This window comes from Poecilia reticulata, chromosome 13 (assembly GCF_904066995.2).
Source record: "Poecilia reticulata chromosome 13, P_reticulata-male-v2, whole genome shotgun sequence".
Lineage (NCBI taxonomy): Eukaryota > Metazoa > Chordata > Actinopteri > Cyprinodontiformes > Poeciliidae > Poecilia > Poecilia reticulata.
Window position 1 is genome coordinate 19159998 of NC_088842.1, and position 23863 is coordinate 19183860.

Here is a 23863-nt window from a genome sequence, read left to right on the forward strand (position 1 = left end):
GGACTACATGACCTGACCGAACGCCATGCAGCTCTTTGGATTCATTAAGTCTTCCACAAACAATCACATCAATTCCTTTTTTTTATTGTGTAGGTTGATCAGAGTTTCCAATAAATCCCAATAAGTAATCCACGACTTCTCGTTTTACATTTGACGCAACACAGAGGCCTCTTCTTCAATGCAATGAGAACTTTTTATTAACTTCCTACCAAAGCTGAATGTTTTACAGACATTCATAACGGCAGATTAGTGACAGTTTTTCATCCCAACTCAGCAAACTTGGAACCTCAGTGAAGTAATTCTTAAAAAAAGAGAAACTGGTGACATGAAAACATTTCTGGTAAAGTCGCACAGAGGAAAAAGACCGTAATTCTATTATCTACTATAATAGAGATTAACTAATTTTAGAGGTTGTTATTGTACTAAGGTTGTCAACAGTTCTGTAAAAACTCCTGTTTTTTGATCAAATATTTTTGATCTCGGGTGAAGTGCGTTTTGGGCTCTATATCGAAACTGTTGTATTTTACAAAACTGCGATGGAAATACTTTTTTCCTCATATGAATCTCACTAGTTTGTAGCTACACTGATCTCCTTGGACAAGAGTTCAGATTAGCAAAAGTGTCATTAAAAATTTTCGAATCCAGCTCTTCTGCAAAATTGCCAACTAAAGTTTTCCAAAAACGCTGCATACGTAGCCACTCCTAACAATAAGGGGCTTGATGCTGCAACGCCTCATTAAGATGCCAACATAAATGATGACCAATAGTGCCGTGGCTCTCGTAAATATATCTCATCTCATTTCTTAATTATGATTTTAATTGCATTCCTTAATCGAAACACCTCAATTGTAAAATTGTGGAGGGGGGGGTCGTTACATTAGCAAATATCAACAATATTTTACTCACATTTGTAATAGAAACGGAGCAAATGTTTACTTACGTACAGATCTTCTGTCAGCTGCACTAAAAAGAAAATCTGGATATGCTTTTTTCTGAATTCCCCCCCCTCCACAGATGTGCACTGATTCGGTGTGCGCTAACAAGCTTTTCCCTCATAACTCTCTGCTGTTCACGTCGCCTGAAGTCACTGAGAAATATGAGTGACACTGGCGTTGAGGCACCAGGGACATACAGAATAATGGAGTGAAAAAGGGTGCAGCATTTCAAGAGGTCATCATGTAACTAGACGGCACTCAGCCTTTAGGTAGGAAAAATGACTCGGTTACATAAGCATTTTCTTTCTCTGTCCTCCGGGATCAGCTCTGCTCGCTTTTCTGTCACTATGTGTACGAGGATCTGATGACCAGGGCCAGGAACCTGAACCCGACATCAAATAATATTAATGTAAATCAGCAAAGAGCGTGAAGGGGACTTGTGTTCACATATGTACATATATAATGTGTGTCCTTTGCCTCTAAAAGCACAGTGGTGTTTTGAAAGTTTCCATGTTATGCAACGACCAAACTTTGACTTTGTATACACGCATTTCTCATTTAAAAATGATCTTGATCTGACTGAATGATGATCACATCACAGATTTCTCTATATTCCTACAAGTTTATTTTTGAACTTCTGTCATTGTTCATAAATGTAGAAAGTAGCAATAAAACAGGAAATGTTTCGTCTGACTTAATTTCAGACGAATAAAAGGTTTTCTGAAGATTTTGTGGGTGTGTTCTACGTGTGACGGCAGTCGGCTGTGTTCTCCTCATGTGCAGTAAAACAAAAATCCTTTTCTTTAAAAGCGGCCGAACTCTTTCAGACCTTGGAAAACAAACTTGAACTTTCAGGCGACTCATCCAAAAGGTAAGCCATGAAATAAAAACTGATCCAAGCATTATCATGCCCACAGTAAATGATGGTAGCAGAAGCATTATGCTGTGGGGTTGAACTGTTTATTTTCAAAGGTTGATGGATTTAAATAGGTAGTTTTGATTGCCAGGTGTCTGAAACATGAAAAGAGATTTTATTTTTCATTGTCAAATTACTACTAAGTCCAAGGTTGTACTTAAAGTAGCAACAGAAAAGAGTTTGACTTTAAAGACGTGTAATACCCACAGATTTAATGAGACGCTGGGATTTTTATTAGGTTCAAGATTATTTAATCACTTTTTTAAATTAATGGCCTAAGTATCTTTTTGCCAAAAGTGGTTTTATTTGGTCTAAATCACATTTTGGCCAAAAGAAAAAACTTATGCCAATAATTTAGGAACTCGACGATTTGGAGGATTTTTTTGCTGAATTTTTATTTTTTTTATTTATGTCAGACTGAAGGTGGAAACCCCTGAAGAAGAAATGCACACAAACGGAAATAAAAGGTGGGGATGTTTTTCATACCTCGTCTGTTATCTGTCCTCCAAATGTCACCCATGTACCTGCAGGAGAGGGAGAAACAGAGACTTCTCATCACTTGGGAATTTCATCACCGTTTCTCCACCGTCAGTCGTTTTGTCAGTGCTGCTCTGTGTTTGCCTCTGACATCCTGCAGTAAACACAACTAATCTCTACATTGTCACACCAGCCGATGGAGGCTGTCAGGCTCCCGAGAGAAGAATCTGTCCTGTTCAGCGCCGCCTCCGAGGGCTGAGGGATCACCTTGTGTGAACGCCCGTTAGTCACTCTGTCTTTACGGGTGACTGTTTCTGTTTGCCGCTGTCGCGCATATTTAGAGGACCTTGTCTCCCCTGTCCTTATGTCCATTTTCTGACTATATGCCTATCTGTGTGTGGAGAGTGCACATCTGGACAAATAGGCCCCTGAGGGCCTTGCAGACAAAACAGAAGAGCCAGACAAAAGGGTGATCCTCCACTTTGAGGAGGAGACAGTAAATCCTCAGTTGTACAGTTCCTTGGTGAATACAAACCTGGAAGAAAATGCTTCCTATTCAGCTCATGTCAGAACAGGTTTGAAAACTGTCTCCAGAGGGAATCACAGAAATACACAAAGCGTTGGAAACTGCAAAAATATTTATGCTGCCTGCAGAGAAAATTTAAAATTTTATAAAGAAACTCATAAAAATGGACAATAATATATCATAGAGAATTGCTTATGGAACATTTATGGGTATTTTTTGTTGAATGGAAAATTATTATTTATAGATTTTGGCTTTCAAAGTAAGTTAAGTTTGTTTCAATTATTCTTTTGAACAAATCTTTTACCGCCACCTTCCCAGACATTTCAAGAACCTACATTATCAATGAATATTCAAACTCTTTTAAGTCAGTATTATTCTGCTGCTGTGATGATAAATTACTTACTCACCACGTTCTCCAAACATTTATTTTCCTAATAGAGCCGGATATTGTCGCTGGGGAGAGGGATATTTGTGTTTCCCTTGTGGACCTGTTACGTCTATGACATGATGTCAAAAAAGTCGAAGATGATGGATGGGCGGACAGAAGGACAGATGATGGGAGATTATGATAATTTCAAAATACTGTCCAGCCCAATTGACCAAAAACAATTAAAAAAGTAAAATAAGCTAGATAAATTATTTGTTTCCTTTTTAGTGTCTGAATGGATTATAATGAATATCATAAACTGTGACAGCATTTATGTTTGTAATCTCCTCCCAGACTCAGTTATTCTTTAAGAATTGCTTTAAAATATTCAAGAGTTTAGACCTCTAAGTAACTTAGTAAAACTTAATGGTGTCAGACACACAAGTGGAATCTGTTAAAAAATGTGTTTAATAAGCTACATTCAGCTCCTGCAGACAACATTACTGCGGCATTTAGACTTTTGATCAAACTACAAGTGTCTCCCCTTTATTTGTTTACATTTTTATTCCATTTATTATTTTGTTATTTGGACTTCAGTAGCATTACAATAAATAATTGTTTCATAACATTTCTTACAAATAAAAATCTGTGTTGTGTCTCAAGTGCATCAATCACAGAAGCAGCTGCAAGAAACATGACGATGTAGATGCCAGGTCACATGTGGTACAAAAATCTTCTAAAAACCTGAGAAGGAAAATCTGTCCTCACATGAATCGAAAAATATTACAACAGTGCAACTTTAACTATGTCTCATTTAGCTGACATGTTTTCACTATTGTTGTTGAAGTGTCACTAAATTCAAAAGGTTCCAAAAAACAAAATGGAAACAGAAAATAGCCGTAATATTAAACAATTTTCCTTTTCTTCAAAGAATGCAACAATTTAGGTATTCACTGTTTTGGGTTATGCCTCAAACGAATCAGCTCCTCCCTTGTTCTGCTTTCACTCTCATCCTGCTGAATCTCTCATCCAAATGCTGAACTCTTTACACAAAGAGGCCGTTCTTTCTCTGACTTTACTGACCTCCACTTCTAAACTTTCATAAAACTATGGAATAAAAACAAAAATCTCATCCTCAAGTAATGATAAGTAATGATATAGCGGCGCTCATTATTCTGTACAGATGGCACCCTAAAGACACACCGGCTCTGTTGCGCCGCAACGCGTTACTACTAGAGGTGTGCCGATCGATCGGTCACCGATCATAATCGGGCCGATTTTCGTGAAAAAGTGCATGATCGGTGATCGGCGATCATTGGCTCTTGTTGCCGATACCAATCACCTGCATCTCATTTCGCAGCCTGCCTGTGCAGCTGGTCTCCTCTTTCCTTCACGCTGCGCAAACGCGCAGCAACAAATCCTAAGCGATGTGGAACTATAACGCACTGAGTGAATGGGGACGTTTGCGTGTTGCGGCGGAAAATTGAAGCACATCAAAATGCATCAACACAACGAAGCTAATACGACATAAAAACAATGCCTTACTTGATGGAGTTTGGCTACATCGAGGCTCACTGCAGTAAAAAAGACATATGGAGGATCAGATAGCAGGTAAAGCAGCGCACAGCTGCAAACACTCACCTGGATTAGCATGACGGTCAGAAAGCTAAACAAATAACCCGCAAAATTATTTAAGTCTTCGAGCTGCGATGTAAGACGCTGGTTCTGCTCTCGCTGTTGAACCGCTGCTACGCTACAGGTAGTAATATTTCACAGACGGAGCACCGCTTCTGCTCCACCTGGTAGTGACTCTCACACCGAACCTCTGTTTAAAGCTGCAGCATCTAACCTAAAAAAATACATTTTACATACGTATTAAAACTTTCGCTGTCCTAACATGAGACAGATAATCTCTAAAAAAATCGATCTCCTCCCTGCTCTGCATAATTACTCCGCTCAGTCAGAAACAGCCACTCAGAACTAGCAGTAATCAGCTAGCCGACATGCTATCAGGAAGTTTTCATTCAGTAACTCAGGATTGTTTATTGTAATGAATCCTGTATTTGCCTTTGAATGTTAAGTTTTATACTTGAATTTTTTTTGGCAATGTTGAGAGGTTTTATTTTGGCTCTTTGCATTATTTAGCCTCTTCAGAGCCTTCATATGTTATCAGTCTGTTAAAGATAGTTTTACCGATAGCAGTACAATTTGCAGAATGCCTGTTTTGTTTAGTTTTCTTCTTGGAAAAAGTTATTAAAAACAAGTTTTTGTCTAAATTAAGGTGAATTCATGGTTCCTTTTTCCACATAATGTAACCGGTAGTGTTTATGATAAAAAAAAAAAAATAATTATGTGATCGGTATCGGTGATTGGTGATCGGCCCTCATGGGTGATCGGTATTGGTATCGGCAGGAAAAAACCTGATGGGCACATCTCTAATTACTACAATCTAATAAGGAACAGAAAGTTCAGATTTTTGACATGTATCACCAGCAGAATGGCAATCACAGCTCGCCAGAGTGACGGGCTGGAGCAATGTCAGCGCCTGAAGGAAAAGTCTCTTCAGGACATTGTTAACGCCAGTAACCATGGCAGCTTTGGTTATCCTCAAATGCAGCTTGAAGTAGAGCCATTACGGCGCGGCCTTACAAATGCTGCAGTGCAGCTTCATAACACATGTTGCTACCTTGAACCACTTTCCACGCACAAGCTTTTTGCATGTATGCGAGAGCTCAGTCGTCTCTCTAATCTGACGCCGGAGCGGGGGAAACGTAACCGCTGCTGACGGATTTCCGTTTGAGACTCAGCGTGGGATGACGAGCCTGCAGAGCTCTAATGTCAAGGCTGCTGCTCCTCATGACCCAGCTTGGCCTTCTGTTTGAGGGAAGCTAAAGCCCTGATTACATCAAGCCAAAGATGGAAACTGCTGAAGGTGTCACTTGATGCTGCTTTGGAGCTTTAGTTAAGGCAGTGACACTTTAGCATCTCTAGCTGAAACTGTGACGAGTTCAACTCAACCGAGCTCTAATTAACTTCGAGTAAACAACTGGGGAAAATGGTAACTGTTATATGTATTGTTTAAAATCATGCCCTATGACAAACACTGTTTCTTATGAACAAGTTATTCTACAAAAAGGCGCACTCTTGGCAAAACGTGTCATCCTTTTAAGTTCTTTTAACCCTAATTAATAGGAGCAACTGTTGACTTTGCCCTTACATTTTCATCCTGTGACTTTTTGTTTTTTACGTTGTAGAGAGTAAAATGAACATGTTGCGTACTGTTCACTATTTTTGTGGTTTTCAAAAGGTAGAAAAAAGGTTGAATGATATAACAGCAGAAATAAAAAAAGAAATCAATAAGGCTTGAAGAGCAGCGCAGACAGGACAAAGTGATGCAACTGAACTGAAAATAAGTGCGCAAGTGAGGATACAAAAATGATCTTCAGGCTCAACTCACTTCTGCATGAGGACTTGTATCTTGCAGTACATTTTATCCCTTGAGAACAAAAAGAACCTGGTCAAAGCTTTGTTCAAGTCTGGAGGATTTTTATGCACTTTTTCTAAATATATTCTAGTTTTATTTGTGTTTGTTGGCATCATTCGTCCCCTGGTGGCTCAAGTTTCTGCATGTCTGTCTGAGTTTGAGCTGCTCTTGGTTCCTGGATGTCCTCAGTAACCTGTGTCTTGTCTACCACCTGTGACTAATCTCTCACCCACATCCACACACTTAATCACTTCTACCATTACAAATAGCCTCCATTAATTACTGTCACATCCTCTGCTCAGCATCAGCCTCAATATCAAGTTTCCTGCCCTTCTGGACTTTAGTTTTATCCTGCTGAACTTCCTGCTTCCTTTATCACCTTAAGTTTGTTTAATGAAGTTTTTTTTTTTTTTAACTATTCCCATGTTGTCCAGTTATTATTCATGGTAAACATAAAGAAGGCTCAAAGGTAATTCAAAGGACCTGCAGCACAGGAAACTAATTTCTGTTTTAAGGGGGAAAAGAAACCAAAGACATTGAGCTCTGATACTTTAAAAGCCAGGTTTGTCATGTAGGTTCCCATAATTACCCTTGAAGAATCGGGAAATACTTTTGTCTCTCGATGTCGAACGTTGGTAGAGACATCTCCAAAATACTTATTCCTGTAATTGCAATGAAATAAGCTTTTACGTATATTGACTCATGGTAGCTGAGTACAAATGCACTCCCCACTCTGTTCAGATGTTTGTCAGAAAGACAGTTTTAAAGCCAAGTGTCATTTTCTTTTCACGTCAGCCACAGCTACTTTGATCTGTTTTGGTTCTTAAAACAATCATCAAGAGTAGGCAGAGTGAGTAGGCATGACTAAGCTTTGCTGTTCGCAACCAGGCTGTGTGGAAAAACTGACAGAGGAGAGTTGGGTGTAAACTGAAGCCTCACAAAGGGTTTCCTTTGAACACGTATCAATCATCATGCGATATCTAATGTAAATTAGGTTGATAAAGGTTTGAAAGAGTTTTAAAGTTAATCCCTGCCGTTGCTTAATCACAGTTAAGTGATTTGTAACATTTATTTATTATTGTTTTGTTAGATTTATGAAAGAAAAAAAATCAGTTTTCAAGTACTTGCTGCACAGAATATACATTTTTGCTGTTCAACTATTAACTAATGTAGCATAAAAAGCCAAAAATGACTGTTGATCAGTCATGCTGTGTCCTTTCTGCAGTCAGTTTTGGGATGCTAACAGCTGCTTAATTCTCCAAGGTCTGAATAAGGTTTCTTTCTTTTTTTGGTAAAGTGTTTGAATAAAATTATTTTAAACCATAGAAATGACGGAAACTGTGTGTGGCTTTGAAAATAACCTAACCTTGGCACACGATCACCACCAGATGCATACAGATTCAGGATATCTTGTATGTTCCCATGATTAAAACCATTTTGTGCATGAAAGATAAAAAATAAAAAAAATCCAACAAATCATTTAATCATGCTAAATAATTTTAAAGATTTTAGTATGGCAATTCAACAGAATTTGAAGGATTTTCAGCTCTGAATCGCAATCCCAGTGCAGGTAGTGTAAATGCGTTAAGTGCTTTCGACAAAATCATAGTTGTTAGGCGTCTTCCTCAGCATGTTGTTATCAGGATCCGATTCCGCTCATCTGAAATCAGGGGACAGCGGCGGATCTCCAGAGTCCTGCTAATGACCTCATTATTTGACTCAGGTGTGCTGAAGCAGAGACACATGTAAAAGTTGCAAGGCACTGGCCCTCGAGTCCTGGATTTGAAAAAACCCCTGCTGTGGCTGTCCAAAGGCAATTGTGTCCACTCAACCAGAGTTTGGCAGCTAAAACTTTACATTTAGTTAGCCGGTCCCCTGGTGCTGCACTGTGGCTGTTAATGTTTACTTGTGTTTTTAGCCAGTGAGGAGAGGTGCGATTGAATGTGAGAGGATAACAAATCGCTCGATAGACCACACTTCTGAGATGATGGTTGAGCCTGATATCATCTGATAACAGCAGAAAACGAGACGTTGTGAGGACAGTGGCCTATGCGGCATCTCTCTCCTTGAGAAGCGCCACTGTGACATGCTCCGTCCAGCTGTCTTGCATACTGCAGGACTGCAGGAATTTCTTGGGGAACTTTCTAAGAATACATTATCAGTGCCGCATCAGTGCAGCAAGAATCCAGGGAAGAAGACCTGGACCTGAATAATGCGTTTTGAGTGTGTGAGACAACAATAAAAAAATAAAAGAAAATAAAAAAAGGTTGAGATGATACTGCTCATGAATTCTGCATGAGCACTTTCTCATGTTAGCATCACCAACAACCTAAAATGTGCTTTCACATTAAAAACAAACTCTCTGCACAATCTCTCCATAATTCCAACCAATTACTAAGTGTGTGTGTGTGTGTGTGTTTACAGCATGCCACTGCAAACCCCGTGGTCAGTGTGTTGGCAGGAAAAGGGAGTTATCAGTGGCTGCAGGCTGCTCCTGCTCTAACGTTCTCATGAATTTGTTAATAGCCTATCAATCAGTCCATCCTCCAGGTTCCTCTCTCTGGATGGTCTTTGCTTAACTGATTCGGTTTCAAGCAGACAGAGTCAATTTACATCTTTAGAGAGATGCAAATTGAGGTGTAATTATATTGTGTTTTGCTTAGATGTTAGCAGAACGTGAGCAGAGATTAAGTTTCTTCCTGATCCATAGTGAGAGAGTTTAAACTCAGTCCCGTTTCTGAATATTTTAAAATCTGACATTCTGGAAAAACAGCCAGATGGGGAGTAGTGCTTATTAATATAACAGAGCCTTGCAAAGTTTTCACCCCTCCTAAAGTATTTCACATTTTTGCACACAGCCACACACTTACATGTGTTTTATTGCATTTTTATGTCTGACTATATTGTGAGGAGAAAATGGTTTAATGTTTTCTACAGCTATTTGTATTTATTCCCCTTTACTTGCTTAACCTGAAATGAAATCGAGTGCAGCCACCTGCCTCTAGAAGTTTCCTAATAAGTAGATTGAATCCACCTGTTTCAGTTTAATCTCAGCATGAACACAGCAAGTCTTAGACATGGCCGTCCACCGAAAATGTCAGGACAGGCAAGGAGAACATTAGTCAGAGAAGCAGAGGACTGTGGTAACTTTGGAGTTGCTCCAGAGATCTACAGCTCAGCTGCGAGAATCTGCAGACTGTTATTTATGCACTCTGCTCATCTGGGTTTTACAGAAGAGTGGTCAGAAGAAGCCATGGGACATCTAATTTAAACTTATTGCCCACATTAGGCATGTAGGAGCAACAGCAGGAGAAAGAAAGAAGGGGTCCTGGTCAGATGAGAATAAAATGCAACTTTTCCGATATGACCATGAAATGAAAGTTCACCATTCAACACAACGATGACCCTAAACAAACCGCTGGAACTATAATAAAATCAAAGAGTGACCTGCTCAAAAATGGACCTAAATCCAAAACAGAATCTGACTTAATGTTCACACGTTATCCATCCAATCATACTTGGCTTGAACAACTTTCCAAAGAAGAATGGGCAAAATTTTGAGTCTCAAGATGCACATTTGAAGCATATCCCTGACCTCGTCAAATATTTGGTGAGGTAAAAATTTACAACTCTTTGCAGAAATTAATTTGCAGTTATGAAAACAAAAAAAAAGTGGTTTAATAAATTATCATTACATAGAGATAAAACCATCAGTTTTTATGGTAAGAATTTTTTTTTTACTGTAAGAGCCTGAAGCAGACCAAATGCAAATTAACCTACTCAATTAAGAAACAGTGTGAGTCCAATTTAAAATGCAATAAAGTTTGGTTGAATACTAAAAAATACTTCCAGAAAGCCTGGAGATCCTTAAATTAATATTTATTTTACAGTGATTCTTGAGAATAGGGACAAAACAGGTCCTATGGATAAAGCACAAAATTTAAATAAAATATACACAAAATATAATTTTTCAAATATATGACTAAACTAACCTGGGTCATGTGAGCACAACAATGTATATTTTCCAAGTATTTGCTGAATATTTTTTTATTTTAAACATTGTAGTCGGTGGATGATGCCTGTAAAAGCCCTTGTCCAGGAGCAGAACTCAATACATTATAATAGTTTAAAATAATTAAAGAAGTACTAAAATTATATATTATGACAATTAAGTATATCCATCCATTTTCTTACACCCTTGTCCCTTAGTGTGGTCGGGAGGGTTGCTGGTGCATTTCTCCAGCTAGCGTACCGGGCGAGAGGCGGGGTTCACCCTGGACAGGTCGCCAGTCTGTCGCAGGGCAACACAGAGACACACAGGACACACAACCATGCACACACACTCACACCTAAGGGCAATTTGGAGAGGCCAATTAACCTGACAGTCATGTTTTTGGACTGTGGGAGGAAACCGGAGTACCCGGAGAAAACCCACGCATGCACAGGAGAACATGCAAACTCCATGCAGAAAGACTGGGGCCGGGAATCGAACCCAGAACCTTCTTGCTGCAAGGCAACAGCTCTACCAACTGTGCCACTATAAGTAGTCATATAAATAATTATAAAGGTATCAATAAATTGAATTAAAAATCATTTCAGTTCTGTGTCAACTCCGTCATGCAGTGTCAACTCCGTCAGATGGACTTTTTGTTGTTTTTTGTTTTAAATAATATTTATTTTGTTTCATGAGAAGCATTTGTCTGTAAAATATGTAAAAATATCACTAGTAGGGTCATTAAAAATTATTTTTTATTTTTGTCAGACAAAGTTCTGGGTCAGGTCGATTAAAAATGTAATTGTTTTAAAAAATGTTGCAACTGGGAGCCTGTACCTTAGCATCTTTACATTTCCGAAACATTATATGTCATATTTGCATACATAAGGTTGAGAAATAACAAAAAAAATTATGGGAAAATTAAAACCCATTTTGTCCCCATTGTCAAGAATCACTGTTTAACAAACCTTCCATTACACTGCACTAATCCTCCTTTTTTTTTAACCCCACTTAGAAAGTGTTTTGTCAGCATCTTGGAGAACGTCCCACAATTCTTTTGTGAATTTCAGTTTCTTCACATTATCTCTGTGTGTTTCCGTGAATTCAGAGCTCCATGGAGGCCTCACCATCTGCTCCTGGACTTCCTGCGACTTTGTTCTTACTCAGCCCATGTGTTTGAACATGCTGTCGCACCGCAAAATGAGTTTTAGACGATTCTGGCGCCTCGGTGTTGCTACTGTGGGAAGATTAGGAGTTTAAAAAGGTCTTAAAATTTTCTTTTGGATTCTATGTTGTTTTTAGTTTTACAATCTGCATGTGTTTGGGGAGGATTTAGATGAACTAGGAAAGATGAAAAGATAGCTTTAATGTATTTGCTTTGCCGCATGAACACCCATGCCATAATGACATTGCATTGGGAATTATTGTTCACTGCAAATGCAATGTCTAGAGCAGTGATTCTTAACCTTTTTTGAGGTACCGAACCCATCAGATTCATATGCGCATTCACTGAACCCTTCTTTCGTGATAAAATGATTTTTTCCCTCCAAACTCTACCTTTTAAGAAGACAAATCACTAAGTCTTCTTAAAAGGTAGAGTCTCTGAGAACAGTTCTTCAAAATATAGTCAGTGTTTTCAGCACAGTTGAGCTGACTGTCCAGGAACAACCCAAGGAATTTAAAATGTGCCACAGTTTCAACAGGTTGGCCATCGAGAGAAACTGTAACAATTTTAAGGTCTTGTTTAGATCATTTAATTAGCTCTACATTCTTAAGAGAATGAAAATTTAATAATAAATAATAAAGACTTGGCGGCATTCTGATTTAGTAATGTAATTATATTAGTTGTGTTACCACCCCCACGCCACTTGAGGCAGTAGCAAACCCGAAAAGATGCAACTAAGGAGCAGATTTAGAACTACACCGAAAGTTACAGAATTTGGTAAAAACTGTGAGCTTTGCTGAAATAATTAAAGACACAAGTTCAAATCCATGCTGAGAGTGGAGCTCCTTCAATCAGTGCTCCTCCACAGCTCTGATTGGCTAAGCAATGTAACGTGATCCTCTGCAGCAAGTGATGGCAAAGCATGGCGCGTCATCACGACTTTACGCAAGTGTGTCTTTACCTCCGCGGCAGAGGCTCCGCCGAATCCCTGAGACCGACCGAGATTGAACCCAGGTTAAGAACCACTGGTCTAGAATGTGTAGTCCATTGTATAGAGTAATGAAATTAACAAAGCAAAATCTCTATAAATATTGGAGATTTTTGTTCACCTTATACAGTAGAAAAAAAATCATTTAGGATCTTGCATTATCTTGGAATCATCATAGAAGTTTTAGATTTTTAAGGCCGTTAAGGAGCATTTTGGCAACGTTTCTTGATAAACTCATTCGTGGTTTGGCTCCTTCATACTGAATGAATTTCCCTCTAAAGTTAGAATATAGTTGGATAGTGGAAAATAAGGAACATCTTCTATGTGAAGGTGATCTTCTACCTTCAAAAATATTCATACTTGCCAATAAGTTTCTTTATTTTCCTGGCACATTCAGCAAGAAGGACTCAAGCACAAGGGATCCAAAACACTTTGTAATGATCACTGCCAATCAATCACACCAAATCTGTGAAGCCTAACGTTGGTTTTTATTTTTCATAAATGCATCTGCAGCTGTTTGTGAATTATAACAAGACTTTTTTCCTTCTTTTTCTTACTGCAGGGACAGATTTTGTTGGTGTGGTTTAGGGGCTGCTCTCTGGTGAGATCGTTTTGATTGGAGTCAGGTTTAGTTGGAAAGTACCTGCAGTGTGATGAGGCTGCAGCCTTAAAATGTATGAGCACACTGATAATACACGGCTCTACATTATCAAACTGATGGATGGATTGAAATGTATAAAGATATTTTGTTGATTTATCTCATCTGTTGAAGTTTCTCTTTCAGTTTCGTCTTGTTTGATTTACAGAAGTGTTGCTATGATTTTCTTGTAATTTTTAAGAATATTTTTTTTACTCTTGAGCCCTTTCTGCATGCAGGTTTTACCAACCATCCCCAACCACCCGATATTAACGCCAATTTCTCCTGTTACTGTTCTAACTGTGTTGCAACGAATCAGTATTTTTGGATTAATGGCTGCATTCAGCCGTGTTGCTGAATAGTGAGAGGAAAGTAGCTGCAGGGAATTCTGAGCAGCAATGAGAGGAGATTTTCTGGGCGAAAGAGGTCTTATGTAAATGAAGCTGCTGAGTGTATCGTTCAAAGCATCATCCTGCAGCTGTGGTCTGGTTCCTAAAAAAACATGTGCAACCCAGTCGACAGTTACATCCTCTCGTTGTCATTCACACAACCAGTGAGAATAAGAAACAGATTGCCGAGTCATGACTTAGCAACGCTGAATGTGTGGCTCATTACTTGACGAGTGCCTCTGAGTGAATTTTTCCATTAAGTGAAATGTTTCGACGGCATATTCTCAGTGTCAAAGCTGTGATTACTCCTGTTATATAATATGTTGCAAGATCATTCATATCCCTGAAACGTTTTCACATTTTGTCATGTTTACAACCAAAAACTTCAGTGCAACTTATTGGGATTTTACGTGACGGGGAACAAAAAAGAAGTGCGTCTATGCAAAGTAGAAGATTTCTTAAGTGTGGTTTGTCTTTGTACTCAACCTTTTTGCCAATTGTAAACTGGTGGAACAGTTTAAACTAGAGTTAGGTCATGAAACAATATTCCAGGTTTTGAACATCTCCCAGAGCATTAATTAACCTGAATATGAAATGAGGATGGAGGTTGTGGCTGAAACCTGCCAAACGCTGAAATGTGAACAACCTCAAGAGATGTGAATGCTTTAGTACAGCACTATATTTTAACAGTAAGAATTTCAACAGAAAGGAAAGAGAGCATAAAAATGTGCTTTAAAGATAAAACAAAACAAAAAGACAAACAATAAGCAAAAAACGACTCTTGAATAATTATCAAGTGGTTTTATGCGTTTAGGTTTGACACTACAAACCTGCTGTGATGATACTTCTGCCAGGACATCTAATTAGTTCAAAGAAAGCATGTGGTGCAGAAATAATACCATTCATTGTAAAGCAGATATTTTTAGCATTAAATATGCTATACTTTCAATGTGAATTTTCTACGTCAGAGTAAGTCAGTCCAGTCAGGTCACATACTGCACTTTAACATTACTTTTCAGTAAGATGCCACTCTCAAGATATTGAAATATTCAGGAACAAATTCAGTGACAAAACCAGCAACAGAAAACGCTTTGGCCTTGGCGGCAAAGAAATAACATCTTGATTGTGAGAAACTCTGCACTCACGACACACATAGTAGACAAATATTCTCGTCCATCTCGGCATGTCTCCTTCCATAGACACAATCAAACACTATTTAGCATCATACTCTTTGCCCTGTAGCTTCATCTCCCCTGCCAGCATCATGTCTGGCCAGGTCACAGCATGTGGCAGCCTGCAGGCATCAGATTGACCTTTTCCGCACTGAGCAGCACCAACCAGACCTCTCAGACTACCACAAACCGCCCGGGGTGCTCAACATTATACTCTCACAAAATAAACATGCCGAACAGAGAGTCTCTTTGGAGGCGACCTAATTGCCCTTTCCCAGCAGCACCTGTTCGATGCGACTTGGCTCGACGCTACTCAGCCATAAGGGTTTTCCGCTAGCAACGGCTACATGGTACCAGGCGCTTCGTTAGCGCAATTATTTCGATTGGGTTCCAACTATGCTGACGTGGGTTGAAGATGCAACGTTGGAAGATCGTCGGTCCCTGATTGGGTAGAAGAAAGAGTCACTGTTTGTTTCCAGCCATTTCCTGTACGTCTTCAGTGTTTCATCATCATCTTTTTTGAGTCAGACAAAAAGCCACAGACTGAGCAGACTGGTTACCGTGGCTCCCATGTCCGCATTGTTGTGATGCATTTATTCCACATATAGATCACATTTTTTAACTTTTCGAACTGGGGCGGCTCACGATAAAGGATTGAGTTTTTAACAGCCCTTACTGATAATTACTGACAACAACATTTTAGACAGGGATGAGGGAGTATTTAGAGAAAAAGGTTTTCCAATATTGAAGCAAACAGTTATCAGTGGCATGACAGCCACAAAGAGTAGGCCGTTAGGTGTAGGTCCAGTGAGTTTAATAAATGTTTTATGGCCACAATGGACTGAACACAGTGGCGATCCGTAGAACTCGGACTTAAAGCGATCTTTTCTCTTTCACTGCTCATAAAATCACTAGATAAATGTTCTGTGATGCCAGCTGCATTTTATTTCTCCATCTCAATTTTGGCATCATACCAGAGAAATATCTCAGTAAAAGAACGAAGATATTTGTTTTGTTTTTTTTTTGTTTTTTTTCTGTAGCCACATTTCCCTCAGCTGTTGTTTGTGAAATCTCTTCCTGGTAGCAGAAATAGGAATGCTACTCAGGGGACTATTTGTGTGTGTGTTCGTTGTCTTCTTCCCACAGTAATGCTAAATATTGACGCTGAGCTGGGGAAAATTTTCAACAGAAACTGTAACGAGGCAAATGAGTCACCGACATTAACTTCAACCTGCAGAGCCTCCAATGCTCTCGCACAGATTTGGACCAAACAAACTGGATTCAAAACATAAGAAGTCAATCACTTTGAATTTATGTTGTTGCATAGCTGCTATGAAAGTGACTGATCAGCGAGTAACAAGACATGGATGCAGGGTGTGTAAAAACGTATTCACAGCGGACTCACCTAGTCCCAAGCACGACACTCTGAGCCCAGACTTCCCAAGGTTCCTGTGTGAACAGAAAAAAAAAAAAGAATCAAGATCAGCGTATCTACAAAAGTCAAATTGATCTTATTTGTATTTGTTCATGTAGAATCAATGCAAATGAATGTATGGATTTGTCAAAACAAATTCTTGAAGACATTTGTTATGACATCCAGTAATTGTTTTATTTCAATCAATCATCAAACAGTCAATCAATTTAATCTCTGAAGCATCCTTCATGCTGGAGGCAGCTCGCTGGAAACACGTAATAAAAGGTATTTCTGAGCTGGGTTTGAACCATCACAGTCTGCAGGTGCAAATACCAGAGCTGTGAAGTAAATAGAAACTGGTGGGATACTCCCTGTTCCTCCCCTCTTTGTAAGAGGGCTAGTGGATATTAAAAGCAATGTACTTTCGTCTTTTCTTCACTTCCCTGCACTTCCCAGGGGAGTCATTGCTCAGATTCTTTGCTTAATTAATTAATAAAATAATATCAAATTGCATCTTGATTCGCTCTTGCCTGACTCAGCGCTTCACCGTAGGTACGATTTATTTATTCCCTTAACCAAATTTCAAATCACAAAACTGACGCAATAGAGGCTGATATGTAACAGAACAAACCAGAAGGCTATGGCATTGATTCTGACTATTATGACAACCATGAAACAGTTATTTGGGTTTTAATTTGTTTTGACAAGAAGGTCACCGTCACTTTCTTGACCCTGTAAACTGAGACTCAGACACTTTCAGGCATGTAGCATCTAGAAACTGGTCAGTAACACGACAGTGCCATCTCCACATTGTTCTTTGTATGGTGCTGGTGCATTAATTTGTAATATTACAATAATAGATGAGAGCATAATATGTGTTTTTTTAAGCTTTCCAAGCTAAGAGAAATATACTGTAGCAGTTTGAGTGTTTTTAAAAAATATATAAATTAGAGTGACATTTTGTGTTATTTTGGAACATATTTACTCTTCAAAATGGTAAGTGCATTTAGTTTTCCTCTTTTGTTGCCAGCTCAGTCCTCAGGGAAATGTTCATGGTACAGCACCACTCTCTGACGAGTTTTTTCCACCAGACTTTGTTCTTCTCATCTGTTCCCGCACTCTGCAAGCTATCCAAGTCATCTGCAATCAAGCCTTCGGGGCATTTATTGTCCCATCACATCAGCTTGCTCTAAAACTCTGTCCACCGGGTAGATGGCATGCAAACATACACACATACACACACCCCCACACGCACACACACACCACCACACACGCATTCAGACAGGAATCCCTGTGAGATGAGTGCTTCAACTTCCATTAATGGAGGACAGAGTAACACAATACTAAAAAACTTGACCTCGGTCTGAACCCAACTTTAAATCTTATCAGTTACACCACCCAACACTCCCCTTGGTTTTATCCAAGCATTCTTCCAACCATCCATCCATTTTTGTAACTACTCTGTCCTTCAGGATTGGGGATGGAGACTGCAGCTGAACAATAATAGCACTACAATCCAGATAATAAAAATACACATCGCAAAAAAAAAAAAAAAAAAAAGTTATTTACTGAGGTAGGGTAATGATTAATATGCTAGATATAAATGCATCGACTTTCCCACAGAAACTCCCATCAGCCATGGAAATGTGCACTGTGCTGTACATGTTGCTTTGTTAGGACTGAGCCTCGCTCCTCAAGTAGAAAACATTTCTAATGATAGAACACATGCACACCTGTAATGCAGACCTATATGATTCAAACAGGTGCAAAGCTGAAACCCCTGATCTAATTCATCAACCTGTAGGCAATACTCATGGGAGAACAACAACTTTATTCACATATTATTTTAGGACGTTTATTTTTAGGACATTGTATAAACTGTGAAGAAATACACAGCATAACTGTTCATAAAAAAATATTCAATATAAACCAGTACAGAGTGCTGCTATAAACCTGTTTAGAGTTAAAGTATTTCATCTTTGAGTTTATTTAAAGATGCAACTAAAGCACTAGTTGGAAGCGTCAAGTCACATTTTCTTTATGCCAATAAGAAACTTTTTTTTTTAATCTAAAACTGCAGTTATATATGTGATTTGGTTTCACTTAACCATCATATGCAATCATCCAGTTCGCTGATTGAACAGTACTTTATCCACAGCTGCAAGGATTCTCAAATGTTTTTGCTCCAAAGTCAAATTACAAATTTAAGACTAAATCGTCCAGCTGCAATGCTGGTGCAGCCCCTATGCTATAAAGGTCAACTTTAAAGAAGAAGAAAAAAAAACCCTAAACAAGTATTAATATAAACTGTTTCTGAGGGCTGCACAGTGGTGCAGTTGGTAGAGCTGTTGCCTTGCAGCAAGAAGGTTCTGGGTTCGATTCCCGGCCCCGGTCTTCCTGCATGGAGTTTGCATGTTCTCCTGTGCATGCGTGGGTTTTCTCCGGGTACTCCGGTTTCCTCCCACAGTCCAAAAACATGACTGTCAGGTTAATTGGCCTCTCCAAATTGCCCCTAGGTGTGAGTGGGTGTGTGCATGGTTGTGTGTCCTGTTCGTCTCCGTGTTGCCCTGCGACAGACTGGCAACCTGTCCAGGGTGAACCCCGCCACTCGCCCGGAACGTTAGCTGGAGATAGGCACCAGCAACCCTCCTGACCCCACTGAGGGACAAGGGTGTAAAGATAACGGATGGATGGATGTTTCTGTGGAGATGTGATTTTTTTTTCCTTCTGAATAAATCAAGCAGTTTAAAAGAACATAAAATATTTGAGGGGAAAAAAGGATAGAAATCTTCAAAGTAAGACCATGAACTTTCAGCTGCTTTTATTCACTGCTCCAATTTTTTTACACAGCTAGCACTTCCAGCTTATAAAATAAGCTGGAAGTGCTAAAACCTGACAAGGTAAGGATGGACGTCAGAACTGGAGCAGAAAACGTGTCGACCTCAACACCAGAATGAAACTCCTATTTCATTCAAATTGTCTTCATGGATTTTGCAACAAAATGTGAACATAGTATTTGTTTTTTTGCTGAGGCTTAACAGCTTACAAGTGCCAAAATACTGAAGGAGAGCAAACTTATTTTCAGCTGCATTTTGTATGTAGGAGGACGGATGTTGAGGGGAGAAACCCAAATGTGATTGGTATCAGAGTGACATGTTTATGTTAGCTCATCTGTCAGTCAAACGCAGCCTGAAAACTCGAGTTTCCAGACATTTGAAGTCCCTGTTCACCAGTGGAACTGCTCCATATTCTGCTCTTTCTGGGGTTAGAAGACCTTGGGTCATTGTCTGAGCGCTCCAGTCTAATGTGTGTGGACTTTTCTGTTTGCACATGCGCTTCACTTCCAAACAGTGTGATAGTTACTGGAAGTTTTGAGTCACTGATCGTGTCAAACCATCCTCTGTTCTCACCCAGACAATGATGCATTTCAATGTTGTCAATGACTTGTTAATCTGATGTTTGACTTGAGCAATTTACTTATATAATGTCATATTAGCAAATAGGCCAGGGAACAAAGGCAAAAACAGCACTGTGACAATGTCATCTTCTCTTTTTATCTGCCAACAATGACAACTGAAAGTGTCTGGGTGAATACATACCACACCCTACACTTTTATTAGCAAAGATTTGTAAAATGACTTGTAATAAATCGATCTTTTAGTCCTGAATCCTAATCTCACAAATTGATGCCATTTGCGGCAGATAATTTAAGCAACTTCTTTTGGGAGTGTCAATTATTGTGCCACTAGACATTCTGAGAGCTTTTTACATGAGCTTAAGTTCAACTTGTAAACCTGAGTTCATAGTTCATAACTTGTGACAAAGCTCTGCCACACACACATTCAAAAGTTATATTATATTGTGACTCCTTTAACAACTTAAAACTTACTTCAGTGAGTCATTTTTAACAATTAACAGACTGACAGTGTGATTTACTTAAGTATTTGTAAGTTATTGATCGGTGTTTTCCCACTAACTTCACAAGAAACACACTAACATCAAAGTTGGTGTATTTCACAGTAAACAAAAAAGTTAAGGCAAAGTCAAACTCAAGGCCCAATGCAGCAAATGAAGAAATAATTATTCTCTCATCAGCTTGGTTATTCTGCTGAACTATGAAATCTCTCATTCACCTCTCAGAAGAGCAGATAAACCAGGAGAGAAAGGCGAGAATAGCTGCATAAATGGAGAATGTGGATTAAAGAACAAAATAAAATGCTACCAATTGGAGGATAAAATACAAGCAAAATTCCCCTAATTTTAAAACCTTTTTTAAAAAACAGACTCAAATACTCAAAACTGCTTAAAGCTGGACATATTTAACTAGTCCATCACCACTAAACTCACTCACTGATACAACCATCCTCATACATCAAATATGAGCTGAAACGTGAAACCCCAATAGCTTCCTTTCCAAAAGGACCAACAATGAGGCCATTCATCTCCTCTTAAACATGTCTTCATGATGATGGACAGTAATGACTTCCTCTAATACCCCCAGCAATGTGGCAATATCATCTTCTCTTTTTATTTGCCAAATCACTTGTCCCAGCGCTCGCTCCCTCTCTCTCGCTCTTTCCTGCATCTCTGCAGTCGTCACCAGAGATCTAAAACAGATTCGCCCATTAGTTCCCCCTTGACAGTGCTTAAAAAAAAAAAAGAAGTAAACAAAGGCAATGCCTTCAGTTTGCATTTTAACCAGATTAGATTTTGGTAGACAGATGATGGAAGCCGACCCAGAAGCTCAGAGGGAAGGCTCCAAATGTGGCAACTGGCTTCAATGTTAAGGGACGAGGTGACAGGCAGCATTTTAGTTTATAATTAATCTTGTCGTGAGATTAAAATGTTTGTAGGATTCGGCATTTATCCATGCGAGCAAGTCACTTAGTGTTTTTCAACTTTATTGGAAGCCAAAGACAGGCTGATGCCATGAGGCTTTTCAGAGCTTGTCAGTGTCTCGACTTGAATATTTTATCTTGCGTCCTCAAAGTATTTCGAAGAAAAGTATCCCCTACTTTATAACTTTCTTCAAAAAAATTGTCACAATCAGGAAACTTTATTGTATTTTGCTGGCATTTTAAGAGATTGACTAACATAAATGTGTGCATAACTGGAATGTGTAATTGAAATGTGTGCCTGCGTTTGTATCCAAACCGTTTTAATCTAAGTACCTAAATACCCCTAAATAAACTCCTATGCCCTTATTAGTAAAGAGGGAAAGGAGAACATTAGCCAGAAAAGCAGCCAAGAGGATTTTGGTAACTCTGAAGTTCATCAGCGAACCACAGCCCAGGTGGGACAATTGTTTGACAGGAAAACTTTGATTCACACATTACACAAACATGGCCTTTATGGAAAAGTGTCAAGAAGCTGAATGACGACCATTAGGAATCATTTAAATTGAGAATCTGTGCTCAGAAAGAAAAACAATGGACACAGATGTTTTCCATACAACCTGACTGAGCTTTGGCTATTTTGATGAAGGCCAGCCTTAGAGAGAGAGAGAGAGAAAGAGAATGGCAGAAGGGGGCGAGGGATAATAGGGGAATTAGGAAAATGAAACTGAAGCAAATAACTAAACACGGGATCTAAAATAAGACTGAGCAGAACAAGACTGAGCAAATTTAAAAAAGGGGAGATTGGGAAGATATACTAAGTGGAAGACAAATCCAAAACTCAAGAACTGAACCAACTAAAAATAAACTGGAGTAGGAGAAATAACAAGAATAAGAAAATAAGAAAAGCAGAAGTTTACAACCAGAAGAGATAAGACACAGACCATAGAGGATTTAGTAGTGAAAATGTACATTTTAAAATTTACTATGCACATTCCATAGTAAAGGTAAGGTGTCTTAAAAGTTTTCACTCTTAAGACACCTTAAAATGCAGCAGAATTGGTAAATAAATTATATTCCATTCACTCTGTGGCAAAGACATTCTTGTGAGCGACAAGTTATTGCAATCTAAATTGCTTCAATTATGAAGAAAAGAAAGCCATCTATGGATAATTATCATTCTTTGTGGACTAATTATCCAGGACTTTTTAATTGACTCAGTAAACATGAATGGGACAGCGATGACTGGTATAAAGCAGGAAAAGCAATAAAATATTTGGTGGAATCCAGTGATTTATTACAGCTGTGAGATGCAGTGTGCAGGTAATAAAACAAGAAACAAACATATCTTTCAAAGTCAGCGTGCTATTTCTGTATATTTACAGAAATGTCTAAAACCAAAAGATACACATAACATATTTTTTAAAAATTAGACATATGCTCATTTTATATTTCAGTTCACTTATCCTTCCAGTACTAACCTGACAAATTAGAGCCAAAGGAATCCCATCACACTTTGTCCCACTGTGGTAAATTATGTTTGCTAATCATTTATGTGCTTGATTTTGGAAATGCTTTGTTCAAGCAGCAGTTAACAAATTTCAATGATTAGTCATTTCGAAAATATGCAAGATTATGGACATCAGTGTTAATCTGTCAAAAAATACAATTCACTCTTCTAATGTTGCAGAGTGTCCAAGCATTATTTTCCTGGATGTGTGTCTCCCAGTATGCTGCACACTTGATCACAGATTTTCCTAGTTTTGTTTAAACGCACATCTCTAAAACTCACCAAAAAGAGATCAAATTATACTGTATATATATTTATATATAATCTAAAGAGCTCTGTAAATTTTTTTGTGACCTCTGTACTTGGTGTGACCACGTGCACTTTGTAAATTAATGTGTCAGAGAGAGTGTGTGAATATAATTGTCTGTTTTTTTCTTCTCTTTTGTATTAAAATGAGCATTGAATAATATAAAGGTCTGAAACGGAGACTGGCACACTACTCAAGAAAAAAATTTAAAATTTTAGTTGAAACATGAGATTAAAGAACAAAACACACCATTCATGGAACAGTTATGACTGAATTAGATGCAACATTAATATACCTGGGACACATTTCTAATATTGTTTTTTATTTTGAACAAATTTTGTTCAGAAAATTATTTCCTGTAAAGAAAATGATTTCAAGATCTATTCTCCAAACCGACGCACAGGAGATATGCAGCTACCTTAAGGACAAAATTGCAAGATTTTATGCGTTTCCCTGCATGTCGGGCATGCATGTGGTAATACTTGTCTTCATATGTAAGCTGAGCTGTCTGTGAACTAAAGGGCAATTTCAGCAACAGTTTTCCATTTCATACCTATCAAAGTCTTAAAATTTATTGAGTGGAAAGTGACGCCTACATCCAGTCAGAGCAATGTTCTAGAAATATAAAAGCCGTCGCCCAGCAAGCCGAGCAGGATAATGGGACTGACAGGACAGCGTGATACGTCTTTTGTCCTTCACAGTTGCCGCTGAAACATAAACTGTGACAAGAGCAGCAATGGAAAGTCT

General features: G+C 38.7%; 1 protein-coding gene across 4 annotated transcripts in view; it reads right to left on the minus strand.

Moving 5' to 3' along the window:
* The window catches only part of kcnab1a (potassium voltage-gated channel subfamily A regulatory beta subunit 1a), a 101439-nt gene that overhangs the window by 22331 nt on the left and 55245 nt on the right, over positions 1-23863 (minus strand). For all 4 annotated transcript variants that reach the window (XM_008425314.3, XM_008425315.3, XM_008425316.3 and 1 more), the window contains 2 exons: positions 16456-16499; positions 2338-2375 (listed from right to left, as the gene is read on the minus strand). In XM_008425314.3, coding sequence (XP_008423536.1) covers positions 2338-2375; positions 16456-16499 — 82 coding nt within the window. The remainder of the gene's footprint in view (positions 1-2337; positions 2376-16455; positions 16500-23863) is intronic.